Genomic DNA, 16,107 nt, shown 5'->3' with positions numbered 1-16,107 from the left:
ACATCCATAGGACGTAGGTTTCCTCGTCTCGGTTTACATTATAATACGACACTATAATGGGAAAACATTTCAAATGTTACCATGGTTACATGGTTTTCAAAGAGCAGATGATATCAGCGAACACTCAGGACAACCGTCGTAATAATGATAATAATTTATTTTATTCAGGTAGAAGAAAAGTCTTTGGCAGTGAGGAACAGTTTGAAATGAAGTGCTGCATGGAGACAAAGTGACCTACACTGAACCAGCTGATGTGTAATTATGGCACAACAGTGTGAGAGACACTGAGTGTGACTGTAATGAGTGACAGGTGATGACGGGTTGTTGATGGTGTGAAACTGTGACGGTGTTGTTGTGAGTGCGGCGAATGTTTACTGTGTGAAAGGTTGTTTGGCGTGTGTGAGTATAATGATCTCACACACGCATCACAGTGAGCACATGGCTAAAATATGACATTCTTTTCTTTGCGTATTCAATACATTTTAATCATCACTCTGGTCTGAACTCAGATACAAAAACATATATATTTTAAAAAAGGCAACAATTACAAAAAAAGAAGAAGAATTCATTTATGTGAAGAGGGGCTAAACCACCGACAGAGTGGTTCACTCACTCTTCAGCGTTCACATCTGACAAGTGCAACTCTATAATTCATATAATGAAGAGCAAAGAGGTACAAGTATGCATCAGTTTGAGACAGTGAACACGTCGCTCCTTCCTTCATTTCATCACCTGTCGTTCTTTTCTCTTCCTTTTTAAATCAGATACAGCAGCACAAATTGCTTCTCGACACCCTGAACGCAGGGTGACGACGAGCGCAGGTAAGTTCTGTGTCGACGTGTGTCGAGGACTTGCTAAAACCAAGTACTGGAACCAATCAGAATGCACGCGAGGCCGCATTCGTCACACAGCTCACAATTATGTGAGGGGGCTGAAGACACTGTGCACACTGTGCACAAGGCAGACATGGCAGGTAAACATGTCAAATATAGGGCGGTGGGGGTGGGGGGGGGGTGAACAATGACATCACAGCTCTGGTCAATCAGATCACCAATATCATTCAGATTACTGTCATCATTTAAAAAAAAAGAAAAAGGCAACAGGACAATTCTGCATCATCACTCTTCTATTACCAGAAAAGTAGTTGTTCAGCTACACAGACATCACAGGACATTTTAATATCAGAATACTGTTGGAGGTCGGGAGTTTGGCTCCTCCCACACAACATGTGCAAACAAAAAAACAGAAAAGAAAAACCTGTTGTAGTAAAAAGCGGAGGCCACTTGGGGTCGCCGTATTGCTCTGTCACAGGCTTCGCGAGTGAAAATCACAGTCCCACTGGCACAGCAGTCACGCTACACACCCACCAAACGGCACTGTTCACTAAATAAGAGTCGAGGTGAAGCCCTTCAAAAGTCAGAAGCTCAGTTGGGATCAAAACCTCCATCCTCCAGCGCTTCCCTCAGTTCTTGGCCCCGCGTTGTCCTGGGTTAGTGGTGTGAGGGCAAATCACTGGCTCGTGTCAGTGCATGTGTCACAGCGTGACTTTGCTGAGTCTGAGCGAGAGGCTGGAGCGGTGCTGGGCTCGAGGGAGCGTGGAGCTGCAGCGGCTCCGCAGCTGCACCAACCGAGCGGCCGAGCCTCGCACGCGCAGCAGGAAGTCAAAGTTGGCCGAGGTGTTCATGGCGTAGAAGACGTTGGCGCCGTCTGGGATCACCAACTCTGTGACGACAAAGCGTAAAGATGTTAGTCAGTATGTCAATGAGATATTTCAGTTCTACGTCAAAGCTGCAGTGCGTAACTTTTGTTGTTATTCTGCCTCTGTTTGGTCTTTGTGAACCTGTGACATCCTTCCTCTGAAAACAGGCAATACTATCAGACTTGACTGAGGGAGCGTTTGTGTGTATACAGCTGCAGCACGGGTGGGTGGGAACTCGAAGTGTTCCTCTCATCAAACTGCTCGCTAACTTTTTGTGGATATTTCTCAGTGTCGTCCTCTAACCTGTTTGCTGCTGAATGTCACCGGGTGACACAAGATCTGAACACTATACTATGCTATACTGTCGTTTGAACACATTTGACGAAACACAAACGTATATAAATATAAATATTTTAAATAAAAATATATATATATATATATATATATATAAATATAAATATAACTTTTAAATATAAACATGGTTTATATTTAAAAGTTAATCACTACTATTTAAAAAAAGTTTGTAAACACCTCTATATAGCGACGTAAAGGCAATTAGCCCAGAGACGACAATACTGACAGCAGATTTGTGTAGTAAATTACAATAATTATAGTAATGAGTTGCACATACAACACCTCATTTACTCAGTGTTATTACTGTTGCTCTGACTGTGTGTGTGTCTCATACTGTTTGTTAAAAATGTCATTTGAGCCTTAGCTCGTCTTGGTCTGATCATTGGAAACCTGCACACATGCATACAAAATGATCAACTAAGACCTTTAAACATTCTTAATAATCCTCCCGTGATAACATCGCTGGTTCTGAAAGTACATTTTCCATTGAATTATATAACACAAAATCAGAGTTCCTTCTGTAAATTGACCTTGTTGATACTGTGCTGCAGTTTACTGTGTTGTATATTTAACATTTACAATGGGTTAGAGAAGGAAATCCTGGCTACATAATATAGTAACATCCATCCATTACATCATAGTGGAGATGAATTTCACAACAGTAACGAGGAGCTGCACCAATCCCAGACGTTGATTTCTGCTTGAGGGTTGTGGCTAATGCTAGATTATTTAGGATTCTGTTTATTTTTTACTTCCAGAACCACACTGGTTTGAAAGTCCAGCCGTGTTTTACCTCTCTCCTCAGAGATGACTTGTACCAGCTCATATCCTTCCTCTGGCTCCACCTCCAGGTTGTGCTTCGCCATTGCTCTAGAAATCACAGCTCGTGTTTTGTCCTGACTCGTCAACTGTTGAAGTGAGAGACAAAGACGATCAAGTCACCCACGGGTGTTTGTTGGTTTAAATGTGAGTCACTTCCTGAACACAAACACTCACAAGAATGCTCTTGTAGAGGTTCCCGTTGCCGTGTTCCAGGCTGACCCTGATGATGCACACGTCCTGGGCCTGGGTGTTATACGCTGGGGTTTGACTCGGGGACGCGGGGGACAAGGGGGTGAGGGAGAGGGAGCGTCTGTGGATGCAGGGGGCACCGGGGTGAGTGGGGGGTGGAGGGGACATGGGGACGCTGGCCGTCGACGAGCTGGTGTCCATGGAGTGGAGGGAGTTACAGGAGGACGATTCGGATAGCTGAGGACACGGAATGAGACAAATGTTTGGTGGACACCGATCGTATATTCCACTTTAAATCAAACATCTTTTTTATTAATCATCAGATTAAGACAGTAAATTAGCCTTAAAACCACATTTTCATCCATCGTGTCAATTCTTAAGTCGATTCAGGATGAGATTTATATCAATTATTGTTGTTTAATAATAAAAGATTGATGTTAAATGTCACCACTCACCTTGTTGTGCTGGGAGTCAGAGGTGTGAGTCAGAGGAGTGAGTGCTTCGCTGTCTGACGGGCTGCTCGAGTCACTGGAGGACACACTGACTGAGTCCATGCTCTCCCCTGAGCTGCCAGTGGGGGGCGACCTTGGCAACTCTCTGACTGGAGAACTGGCTGTGCTGTTGTCTGCTCCGTGGAACAGTCTGAGAAGCAGAAGAGGGAGCGATCATGTTTGAATTTCACCTTGAATGCGACTCATATTCATTCATTCACTACGTCTCTGTGGCTGTACTCACAGGCTGAGTCTCTTCACCATGCTTTTCCGAGGCTTGGGTGAAGTCGGACTGCTATCACCGAGACCTTCGATCTCACAGGACAAAGAATAGCTGCAAGAAACAACATTAATCAGTAATGATGCACTGATATCAAAGTTTAAGGTAATAATGTAACATAAACTTTATTGTCTGGACCCAAAAGTGACATAAATCTGTTTAAGATAATAAAAAATATTTTTAGATAATGAAAAATTCAATCATCCACTTTTAAAAAAGAACCTTTGTTTTCAAAGTTTTCTTTATTCAAGTATTTATTCACTTAAACAAAGATAAAGCTTGATGTAACATTATTTGCTGATGGCGGTATCTTCCAGTATCTTTTCTATTAATAACAGACCAAATCAGATGAAATCATGTGCTCAGTGATTTTAGGAACGCTTGGATTCTCAGAGAAAGAGCAAAACATGGAAGTAGAAAAAGAGTAAAAACAACAAGGACAATAGATCAGCAGGGAGTGAGAAGACCTAAGAAGAAAAGAGAAAGTGGAGAAAGAAGCTTCCTAACAATAGCTCCAACAGACCGTGACCTTCACCACTAATTTGCCTGTTATCTAATGGATAATGGTGCGATCAAGTGAGAGGGTGTTGTGTACCTTTCCTCCTCACTGAGCTGAAGCTGGTGCTTAAACCAGCGCAGGAAGGTCGACTCTGGAGTCAGGCAGTAGCTGTTACAGGCCGACTGGAGCAGCTTGATCTGAGCGATCACCTCAAACTCCTGCAGCGTCGGGAGAGAGAAAGAGAGGAGGAGGGGGGAGGGGGGGAGAGGAGGGGAGACACACGCCTGTCAAGTTCCTGCCAAACTCATACGTTTAAAAAAAAATGTGTCAGGGGACGAGAGCAACGCAGCTCCACTCACCCTGCGTCTCTTCTCAAAGTTGATGAGGCCGCCCTGCAAAGACACAAAGAGCACGCTGTCAGAGCCTGAACATCACATACCAGCGGCTGCTTAGACAAACAGCAGGAGGCGGACCGGTCCAGAAATGACCCGACAACACACACAAACACACACACACACACACACACACACACACACACTCTCAAACCTAACCTTAATCCTAACCTAAGCCCAATTCTAACCCTAACCCTAAAACCAAGTCTTAACCATGATGAAAATGTCCTCGCAAATACAGGTTTGTACGTCCTAAAGATATAAATACACACACACACACACACACACAACGTGCAGGTGTTAAGGGTTTTATGTTGTTTTACCTCTACTAGGTCCGGCAGCGCTGTGTCCAACATGGTTAGGTCGGTGAGAAAAGTCCCCAGGTATGGTATCGTTCCCTGCATCGCTCCCTGTGAAAACAGCCGGTTACTTCACAGGAAATGAATTCTATGATATTCAGTCATAAAATGTTACGTTGAAGCCAGGATACATTTTCATTTGCAGGCCACAAACTGCGCTTATGTTTTGGTTTCATTCGATTTAGTAAACTTTGACACCTTATTAGTTAGGAGTTGTTGAAACTACTACGTGAACTATTCACTATTACAAAATGACATTGTTGTCTCAAAGCAGACAGGAGATTAGCTGAGGTTAACTTGTCTTCTATTTCATGAATGTTGTTTGTGCATATTTAACGTATATAATGTCTTTATGGTCATGTGATAAGTCTCTGCTGCTGCACTAAAGCAGACGTGCTTTCACTTTCAGTCTCTAAAATGAACTAAATGGTAGAATGTTAGATTACAGTGGTGTAAATAGACCGAGCAAAGTCGGCTACAGACAGATTTATTCCCAGTAAGATGATTTGAACATATCATAGGACAGCTTCGAGTAGAGGACGGGTTAACTGCAGAGCAGCACTGATGAAGGACTAATTGAATTGCTCTTCCTCCTCTTCCTCACGTGCATATACTTCAGACGCTGGTATAATGACATTAGATTAAGATGCAGCCAGAGATAAGGCGACGCCAATTCTGATTATTTATCCCATCACATACCCTGGTATATACAGTAGAACAGTGTTTTAAGATTTTCCTCTACGTACCACTGGAGGTACAGGTACCACAGTTTGGGAACCATGGCTCTACAGTGTAGTGAACGATGTAAAAGCTAAAACATCGCTGTTGTACATATTTGACAAATATCTCCTTTAACAAGCGAGTAAATGAACCCGAGAAGAAACAATAAAGTCGGGGATTTACTCTCAAAAGTCCGAGTGTAAACACAGTTAAACATGTGGCTTCATCACACGGGAGAGGATACAATACATCACTTTGGTGGAATGTGTTGTTTAAAGTTACAACGCTCTGTTTTAGCAGCGCTTGAATAAAAAGGGAAAAGGGGGGAGAGAGAAAAGGGAAAAGGGGGGAGAGAGAAGAGAGTCATTTGTTTGGCAGCGGTGGTTAAAGGCACTCTTTGTCTCACCATCTCTCTCTGCAGCTGCAGCCTCTTGTGGGTGCGTTTCTGGTGCTCCTTGGCACAACTCTCCAGACTGGCGAACTTTGAAGTGCCTTCCTGAAAAGCAAACACCAGACATTCTCACACAAGTGACTGAAGAAAGGTTTCCAGGGTTTCCAGATCTTTTTCAACAGAGCAACGACTCCCCTGTCGTTCGCTGCTCCGGGGACGAAAGACCGACACTGACACTGACACTGACACACTGGTACAGTCACATAAAACTCAGGGATTTAAGGGGAAATTAAGAATGTTTTTTAAGAAAACTCGCAGGAATATCAATATTTAACATGTACCAGTGACATATACTGTATATAGGTCAGATATGCTGTCTCACATTTATTCTAAATTAACCTTGTGATTTTGATTTAAAAAATCAATCCAGAGAAATACTTTTAGGTAATAAAATGAGGTTTCTACTCATGCTGAACGATTTTGAATAAAGAATTGCGATTATTTTGACTAGAATTGCGATATGATTTGTGATGTGAGATGGAAAAGTCATATTTACATCATCATTTCATTTGAATAACATATTTTAAATGATGATTGTGTGATATTTGTGCAGATCTGTGAGAAACAAACCATATGTAGAATATGACATGTAACAAAAATCCATCTAAAATGTTCATTTACACACACTTTGGTTTGATTTTGATTCAATTTCAGCTCTAGTTTCTACCAATGAAACGTCTTCCTGTCTTTAATCTTCAACTCATATGGAATGTATTCTTCACTTTCTTGCACTTTCACACAGTGGCCTTCGTTTGTGTTGAAATATTTGCTGTTGATGTCATTTAGTTTAGTTGCTTTGTCCCTTGTTGTGTTTTTGTGTGTCTACATGTTTATACGTGTTTTATTTATTATTTATTGTCCCTGGTGGTGAAACAGCAGCAGTAGCACGCTGGTATTTTGTTTGTTTGTTGTGTCGTAATAAGCAGTGAGCGTTGTTATCTTCAGTGATTGTTCAGTGATCAGCTGATACCACAGTTTTATTTTCTTGGCCATAAATGAACTCTGTGACAGGTGTGTGTGTGTGTGTGTGTGTGTGTGGCTAAAAAGGAAAATATAACGCTGATAAAAAAAGCTTAAACATCATAGTGACAAGTTGAAACTCACCCTCATGAGAAGCTCTCTGCTGGTCAGGTAGTTGTTGTGGTCTGAGAAGATGTCGGACAGTTCCTCGAACGTCTGCATGCTGTCCCTGCGTCAGGCACAGACTCATGTTAGTGTGTGTGTGATAGGGTGTTTTGATTCTTCCAGTCAAACCTGCTGAGATAATGTGAATAGTTTTTTAAATTGGAGGCTTACTTGTGCACACAGGCCCACGCTCTCTTCAGTCTGTACAAGGGGTTCGACTGCAGAGCCGACACGATGGCGCGCAGCGACGAGAAGTTCTTACGTATACGACACTCCTGTTTACAACAACATGTGATCAGTCCATGCCTGTTTGTGTGTCTGTGTGTGTCTCTGTGTGTGTGTGTGTGTGTGTGTGCTTTGCCCACCTGAGCGATGTCTATCCAGCGCTGGATGACCCTCGCTCTGACATGCGGTCTGATCTGCTTGTGTTTGAGCACCGTGCTGACCACGCAGGCGGCCACGGCGTTAAACTGAGTGATGGTGGCTCGGATGGTGGAGGCACAGTGTTTGTTGTGCTTCTTGTCCCTCTGAGACCAGATGGAGCCCAGACAGTGGTGAGGAACCACCTTTTTAAACAGCAGCTGCAGCAGAAGGACAAGCGGATGTTAGTGTGACGTGAGGGAGGGAACCATCATTTCTTCTCCTCTTATATTAGGAAAAGTTACACTTGATTGTGTTTAACACTTATTTAACTCATGTCTATAAATATCTTATATGTGCAAACTTGCAATTAAATATTAAGGATAAGAAATCTGTACAATCTGTTTAAAGCCAGAGGTTTGAGAATAAATACTCTCTCCTTCACTCCTCATATTCAGCATCAGGTAAAGAAGTTAAAAGCTTCTTTTCAGGCTAAATAAAGACTTGTTGCCTCCACCTTCAATGCTTAAGTGGATTATGGAGATGTTATTTATAGGAACTGTCCACGCTCTCCTCTGTTTATCACGGTGCACTAAGGTTCATTATGAACATTGGTCTGATTTGTCCTGGTGTAAACACTTGGTTCTTAGGTCACAGGATTAGTTTTTATTGTCAGTTCCATTAGTCAGACTGCCTTTCAGTGTGCTGCTCCCTGTGACTGCAACGCTCTGCAAAATGACCTAAAACTCAAGGAGCTGGTCTCACTGAACACTTTAGTTCATGTTTTAACTGATTTTAGCTGATTTTAATGTTGCTGAGCTTTGTTTGTTGACCACTTGTAGTTGAATCTATTTACGGTCTATTTATTTCTTACATGCAGATGATTATGGTGCCGTTTTAATGTTGTTGTTAAAGTCTGTAACTTTAATCTCAATGAGTCTTCTCCTGGTAAAAATTAAGTTTTAATTTAAAAACAACGGTTAACTTGATTTAAATGGCGGTTGTTAACCTGAAATTTAATTTCTACCTACAGTAATCTGAACGTGTCAGTGGTTTGTGTGGTAAAACATAGCAGTAGAGTTACTGGTGTTTTTAAGGCAGCAGGTGAACATTTGTTCCTAAATTGAAATGGACTAGAGTGTCACGCAGCATACGCTGCCACATCTCTGCCTGTGTCTGTGTTCATTTCTCCTCATTTACCGCATCCATGTAGGTCAGCTGCTCAGCCACCAGGTCGGCATCGAAAGACAGGAAGTCCTCGTGGACCTCAAATTCTACTTCCTCATCTTCCCCCAGGCAGAAAGAACTGTTGGCATGGAAACCACCTAAAAGCAGGTGACGCCACATTTGTTTTGTAAGTGAAACCTCGAGATGAGACACAAGATAGTGAATATAACTCTCCACTTCATGACTTACCGTCATTGTCATCCATGCCAGCCTGACTCTGCAGCTGCTCGAGCAGATTCTCTGCCCGTCTCAGAGCCTCGGACCCAGGCAGAGCTTTACGCAGGTAGTCCATCAGCCGGTGCAGACATGGGTAGTCAGGAGGCTCCTGAAAGTCTTCAGGACACTGGTCCAGCCAGGCACACAAGATAGAGGCCAAGGCACTGTGAAGACGGCGAGGAGACGTTTACATTTAAACAACAAAAGGCATGAAATATCCCTTTAATAGACGTGTGCGTATAGAAGTGTATCTCACTTTCTGATGGCTCCGATTGTTTCCGAGCCACGGCATCTCTCTGTGTCATGTCCATTTTCCTCCATGCATCCATAACTGCAGCAGAGAACAGAGGAAGCCACTTAAATGTAAACACAGCAAACTTTGATGACTTCAGCTGAAACACGTCGCTGCGTCTCACCTGTCGAGCAGCAGCTGCAGGACAGTCTGCGTGCAGGTGAACGCTCTGTACGTGGACAGGAAGATGGAGGTGTAGGTGAGGTCGTTGTCTCCGTACGCCGTCAACAGCGTCTCCACCAGTCTCTCCAGCGTCCCCGCACGGATACTGCGGATTTTGCAGGTCTCCAGCTGGCTCACCGTGTGGCCGGGAGGGAGCCGATCGCCCTCCGCCTGAACACACACACACACACATATTTTTGACACTGTTAAACGCGTGGGAGCTAATGTTTAACAGTCACTTCTGACGCTTATCTGTGTTTTATTTTTGGCTCCGTGTTTGGACATCTGGAGACAATTCAGAAGATGAGAAAGGGCAAAAACAACATTAGAGCATTTTAAAATGATAGCTGATTTTTGTGCTGTCTTGCTCACCAACCCACAGTCCTAGTGATTTAGCCAGAATCTTTCAAGTCATTCCAGGGTGTCATGATTTCTAATTTTCTTATTTAGGAAGAAATATGGATGATTCGACAATTTCTTTCTATTTCTGATCAAAATGAGAACAAAAGTGTTTAAGAGCCATGTTTCAAGGTCCAGTGTGTAACATTTAGAAGGATTTGTTGGATATAAAAATGTTGAATATAATACCCTGAGTATTTTCTTATATAACTGTATAATCGCTTTAAATAATAAAATATTTGGTTTTCATTGGACCTTCTGGTGGGCCGGTACTAGCCCATGGGCCCTATGTTTGGCACCTTTTGTATGTCATTTAGAAATGGGCCTTGCTTTACAGAGGCCGTCGTCTCATGTCAGTGTTTCTACAGCAGCCTGAACAAAAACTAAAAAAACAATGACATCATTTCTGGTCCCTGAAGGCCACCATAGTTCCCTGATGCACTTGGAAGAGGAATGGGGTGAGTGAGTGAGTGAAGGAGTTGGTTACAATGTGCAGTGTCACTAATGTTTTTTAGAAGCAGATATAATAGAATCATCTTTAAAGAGAACAAGTCACTGAATGCTTCACACAGTGGTTAGGGTTAGGGTTCGTGAAGTAAAGGCAGACTTTGTAAAATCATTAATGAGGCCGAGTCCATGACAGATTTCTCTAAGATGGATGGAGGGAGGAAACAGTGGAGACAGTTGTGACCTATATTTAACTCTGATTCGTCCAGATGTGCTGGACTATTTTATTTGGTCTAGGTGAACATACAGCGATACAGTCAGTGCTTATACAACGGCTAGAGAAAGAGAGACAGAGAGAGAAAGAGAGGGACCTTGGGTGATGTTAGCTCCCTACAACAGGAAACACTCCAATCTGCTTTTAATCACAGCAGGCCCCTCCTCCACAACCCCTTCAGACAGAGAGTAGAGCAGCGTGAGCCGAGTTCTCCCAACAACAACAGCTCAGTGAACGCGAGAAATCTCAGTGAGCTCATCTTCAGTTTACCAAACATTCAAATGCACTAATTACCCCACACACTGTAAACGCTACACACAGTGCAGGCTGTTAATCCCACTCGTTGTAATTACTCTCAATCCCTGACAATTGACTGTTGGGAGTGAATCTGCGCTGAATGCGATTGTTCTGTGTGTTGTGCAGCAGAAAGTAGCCATGTTGTTTTAATGAGCTCTAATACAGTTGACAGCTCGTGCTGTTGCTGCTCCGTCATTATGGTCTTAAAGCCCCAGAGCTGTTATCTGTTCCGTCTTTCATGTGCCGCTCTCCCACGTCGAGCAGCTCAAGCAAAACAAAAGATCACAATTCTTATTGCAAACAAATGAAAAGCCTTGTAAATCTGACTTGTAATTTCTGTTGTGCCAGGTTTTGGTTATTTTTTGTGCATTCTTGTAGAAAACTCACAGGAGACACTGAGGATAATGCCTCTAATTGGCTCTTTCTGTGTTGTGTAATAATATACTGTGTAACGTCTTATTATGCTGATATAAACAGCGCAGTGGAGGAAACACTAATGCCTCATATCCACTGAAAAGCCTTCAATACTGCACACTGCTCTAGAAGAGAACAGGCTGGGGGATTTTTTTTGGCAGTTGGAAAGGTCAGGAAATCACGTGCTTTGGCTGAACAGACCGACGCAGGTCTAGTGAAACTGTCGATTTTCAGCAGGCAACTTAAAACAAAGGTGTCGTCCAAACGGAGGGAGGGTTGCAGCTCAAATGGTAAAACAACAATAGAGATTAGGTTGTGTTGTTTTTTAAGCTGCGCAGGATGCACACACCTAACTGGGTTGCTTTCATAAAGCGCGCGCGCACGATGAATGCCAAGCGTTAGAGACTGTTCCGCTTGAGATTAAAAAACAACAACAGGTCGGGAGAGCGGGGGAAAGGTTCCTAATCTCCAGACCAGCTGGGATTCTGCCCCAGTGTGTGTTACACCCCAATCCCACTGGTCAAATAAACAGTTCAGACTTGCACTTGAATGGGAATGTCTTTACCTTTACTACCAGAAGATGTTAGTGATGTTTATGTCAATATTTAGCCTTTATTAAAATCACTAAAAAATGGACTTGTGTTTTCACATTTTGCCAACATGATCTTTAACATTTCCAACAATGATTTAAACTTCAAGCACACAGTCCATTTTATCTGGTGTCCTTTAACTGTCCTCCACAACATAAATGTAACAAGAAGTCAACACTTTTAATAGATATTCTTCTTCTTCTTCCTTCGGCTTTTCCCTTTAGTTCTTAATAAAAACTAGACACGAGAGACACGAGACATGAGAATCAAACACTAGACTCTTGAGAGAATAGGTGAACACTCATGGTTACAAGTGCCCAGTGCACAAAATAGTCAAATGAAGAGGTGCTGGTGCTGCCCGCTCACTTCAAGCACTGGTGTCGACTCATATTTACAGAGGCAGCATTGTTATAAAGGAAGAGCAATTCAATAGAAATATGCAAATGAATGTATGCCGTGTTCTGGCAGCGACTTTTCAGGCTGGCTTTATCTTCCCATTGAAAGTGGCAGGTAACAGGTGTTTAATTCAGCACGGGACGTATTTGTTTTTGTGTTTCCATTAGAAATATTACCAACATAACCAGCCCCATCAGTTCAGTTCCAACGTCTGACCCAGAGCTCTACCGTTCCGAACCATGCCGTGATGCAAACACAGCCCAACTGAGCCTATACACGCGTAATAATATGTATTGTATGTAAGTCTGGTGTTAGTTGTATTAACACAGTGACATGTAGTCCGTGTCACGCTGCTCCAGTGTGTGTTCAACATGAGTGACGTCGACTCACCCCCAGCCATCTTGCTCCCTTGTTAGCTGCCTGTTGAATCTGAACCCTCTTCAGTGTCACGTTGTAGATGGCTCCTTCCTCGACTTCCTCCCCCCAGTCCTGCACTGAGCTCTGCAAAGACAGAGAGAGAGGGGGAAAAAAAGTTCAGATGTGAGGAGAGACTCACTGCTGCAGAGGTAACATTCACAAAAAGAGTCCGGGCAGGAAAACAGATGACAAATACAAAGACACGCAACCTCTGCGTTCACTCTGAACTAGAAAGAGAAGGACTTAAGGTGCAGTAAAACATCAAGACTGACTCCCCAACCCCCACAAATGCAGCCTGCCAAGCCTCCCCTCCCCTCCCTTCCCCTCCCCTCACCCCATCTTTACTCCCTCTTTTATTATCCATCTCTTTCACTGTTGTGTCTCTCTGGAGCTGAAGTCAGTGAAAAGTTACAGATAAGAGGCAGAGCAGAGGGAAGTCTCTTAAACAAACCCATACATCGTGAAATGCAAGCAAAGAGAGCTTGATTACAAATGTGTGTCAACCACACACACACACACATAAACGACGTGTATTTGAGCTCACGTTGTAGCCTTGGATTCATATGTACAGCATATGTCTGTGGCTGTAAATGACTCACAAACAATATGGATGTGTGAAGTTAAAAAATCCAAAACTGGAGCTCAGAATCCGGCCGAGTTCTGCTGAGACGTCAACGCACGGAAACAAAAACAGAGGCAGGCAGACAGTGAGAGGGACAGGCCAAACAGAAAGACCACGCGTGCAGTATTATAGCCAAGTCACACTCACACAAACACTCTCATTTAAACAGCTCCATGGCAAAACCGGAGCTTTTGCCTCAACAGAACGGGGGTGCCAGAAAGGAGGTCAAAGGTGAAAGCTGCCGTTAACAGGCTCTGTGGACGATCCTGGAGGTCAGCGGCACTCAGCCACTCAGAAACATGACACAACAAAAACACACATTCTTTTAAAGGAGGGAAATGAGCTGATTCAATTTGTCTGAAACATCATACGTCTTTCTCAGCGTCCATCCGTATGGCGAGCAACATTGTCTCCCTGCCTTAGCTGCCGGCTGGAAGGCTGGCACAGAGACAGATAAATACATCAGTGCATGAGTCATGCAGTCCACACACACACACACACACACACACACACACACTCCCAAAACAATAGCAGGAGGTCTCAGTACTGGCTGGCCAGGCCCAGGCTGCTGAGTTCACAGTCTCTCTCTCACACACAGATGTTTTTCAGAGCCAAATTTTTTAAAAAGAAACAGTCTCAGCTCCACTTTGTGCACAAAGTTGAGCCGACACTAAAAGTTGACACAAACTTCCACAATGACAACAACAACAATTAGTGCTTAACAAATCAAAACTGTGTATTTCAACAGTGCAAAAGTTTATCTTGTTCTACCTTCTGTTCCAACGTACAGCTCATACACGGAAGCCTTATCTTTAAGCTCTCACACATTTTAAATCTATTCAACTGTCAACGCTCTACTGACCCTTGACTTCAAATAATTATATTGCAAATCAGATTGTAGAAAATGTATATATTATTTCCATGAATCGTTCAAAGTCCAGTGTGGGAGAACCAGTGCCTTCTAATGGTGAGACTGTAGATTGTAACACACAGAATATTGCTGTTCTTTGTTAGTGTAGTAAACGATTTGTTCATTAGAGCTGCTGTAGAAACATAGTAGCACAAGATGGCTGCCTCAGTAAAACAAGCCCCTCGCCCAAAAAACATATAAATGCTTATTTTAAATCTAAGAAATCCAAATCATTCTTATTTCAAAGTCATTCTACGCAGTTTTGGGTAGAATGTTCCATTTCTGTCCCATTTGACCACAGAGAGAGTTTGTGGCTGTTGTGAAGGAGGACATGAGTGTAACAGAAGAACACACATGGTACAGATTGACACACATGATTGGCTGTGGCGACCCCTAAGGGCAGAATCAGGAAGAAAAGGATTCAATTTCTGCCAAAACACCAGCATAAAAGTTCCATACTGGCTCTTTAAGTGCGTGTTTACAGCCTGTGATCACCTGAATCCTTCCACAGCAGAGGCTCAGAGTGACCGTGGAGGACAGAGAGGATCCTATCTCAGCTGTGTGTGAAACAATAGTCCCGCGATAACAACAGCACTTGTGTGGAGTGTGATGTGTTGGCTTTTGTGCTTTTGTCGACTGGACGCAGCTGGGAGCCGAGGAGAGACAGTGATGATGGTGATGATGATGATGAAGATGGTGGTGGCCCCGGGGCCTCGACAATTGTTCCCTCAGTCTGTTTCACGGCGGGGCTTCCAGACAAAAGTTTCAGACACTTATCGTTATTTCTTCCTCCTGTTGCACAGGTTTACAAACTTTTACGCAGAGTCACTACAATGTGGGTTCAACTGGGTTTAAACCTGGACTGTTCCACAGTTCCCCGCCTCCTCCTCCTCCTCCTCCTCCTCTGCTCTCCCCCATCATCCGCTACTTTCCCAAGCTTACCCCCCCCTTCCTTTCTCTCCCCCGTTCCCTCTTTAACCCCCCTCCCTCCCTCCTTCTCCCCCTCTCTCTTTAAAACCACAAACATCAACAATAACAACAACAGCGCGCGCACAGCATGTAAAACCTTTGAATTTCTCTTTCTTTTCGTTATTGTTACCATTTTAGTTTTCCAGGCGAACTTCATGGTGAGCGTTTCTTTCATGATCCGGAGGCAGCATCAGAGCTCATGAATCATCCGACCAGAGAAGAAGAAGAAGAAGAAGAAGAAGAAGAAGAAGAAGAGAAGGTTTTTCCTCGGGTAAAATCCTCGCTGTGCAAGAAACGCTTTCTCTTGTATCCGCGCGCACTGACGCACACACGACACTTTGATCCGCGCTCCAAATCCCGTGAGTGTGTGTGAGACTGTCAGTAAACGCTCTCCACTCTTCTAGTGAATTACCAAACTCCTCCCACTCCCACTCACAACAGTCCCGTCCAAACTCCGCCTCCTCTTTTTTCATGCACCACTTCCACCAGACTGACAACAACGTGCGCAATGACGCGCGGCTGTGATGTGTTTGCGCAACGCGGCACAGACATAAATCTCCTTCATGTGAAATTCATAAAGCAAATCATTTATAATTTTTACCAGTTGTCTAAAGTTGTGTTTTCATCAAAAAACAGGAACATTTTGTCTTGTGATCTGTTCTTTTAGGTTTTTATTGTTTTGATCTATCAAATAATATTTTCTTGAAACGAAAAGAACACAAATCCTCATTTTA

The 16,107-nt window shown here is 43.3% G+C and overlaps 1 protein-coding gene across 2 annotated transcripts in view; it reads right to left on the bottom strand.

Annotated features, from left to right (window-relative positions):
• Window positions 1–139: 139 nt before the first annotated feature.
• rgl1 (ral guanine nucleotide dissociation stimulator-like 1) overlaps window positions 140–16,107 on the bottom strand; it is a 31,252-nt gene continuing 15,284 nt past the window's right edge. The window contains exons 1-18 of one of the 2 annotated variants that reach the window (XM_058638812.1): window positions 15,504–15,760; window positions 12,846–12,956; window positions 9,601–9,809; window positions 9,441–9,515; window positions 9,158–9,348; window positions 8,942–9,066; window positions 7,747–7,962; window positions 7,553–7,656; window positions 7,361–7,445; window positions 6,212–6,301; window positions 5,050–5,136; window positions 4,694–4,726; window positions 4,431–4,552; window positions 3,800–3,889; window positions 3,520–3,706; window positions 3,050–3,301; window positions 2,847–2,961; window positions 140–1,722 (exon numbers count right to left, since the gene is read on the bottom strand). In XM_058638812.1, the coding sequence (XP_058494795.1) occupies window positions 1,535–1,722; window positions 2,847–2,961; window positions 3,050–3,301; window positions 3,520–3,706; window positions 3,800–3,889; window positions 4,431–4,552; window positions 4,694–4,726; window positions 5,050–5,136; window positions 6,212–6,301; window positions 7,361–7,445; window positions 7,553–7,656; window positions 7,747–7,962; window positions 8,942–9,066; window positions 9,158–9,348; window positions 9,441–9,515; window positions 9,601–9,809; window positions 12,846–12,956; window positions 15,504–15,548 (2,325 nt within the window). In that variant the 5' untranslated portion in view covers window positions 15,549–15,760 and the 3' untranslated portion in view covers window positions 140–1,534. Of the gene's footprint in view, window positions 1,723–2,846; window positions 2,962–3,049; window positions 3,302–3,519; window positions 3,707–3,799; window positions 3,890–4,430; window positions 4,553–4,693; window positions 4,727–5,049; window positions 5,137–6,211; window positions 6,302–7,360; window positions 7,446–7,552; window positions 7,657–7,746; window positions 7,963–8,941; window positions 9,067–9,157; window positions 9,349–9,440; window positions 9,516–9,600; window positions 9,810–12,845; window positions 12,957–15,503; window positions 15,761–16,107 lie in introns of those variants that run through there. The other variant, XM_058638811.1, reaches the window with a different exon arrangement.

The sequence above is a fragment of the Solea solea genome, chromosome 9, assembly GCF_958295425.1.
Source record: "Solea solea chromosome 9, fSolSol10.1, whole genome shotgun sequence".
Taxonomy (NCBI): Eukaryota; Metazoa; Chordata; class Actinopteri; order Pleuronectiformes; family Soleidae; genus Solea; species Solea solea.
This window is presented reverse-complemented; position numbering and strand designations above follow the sequence as displayed.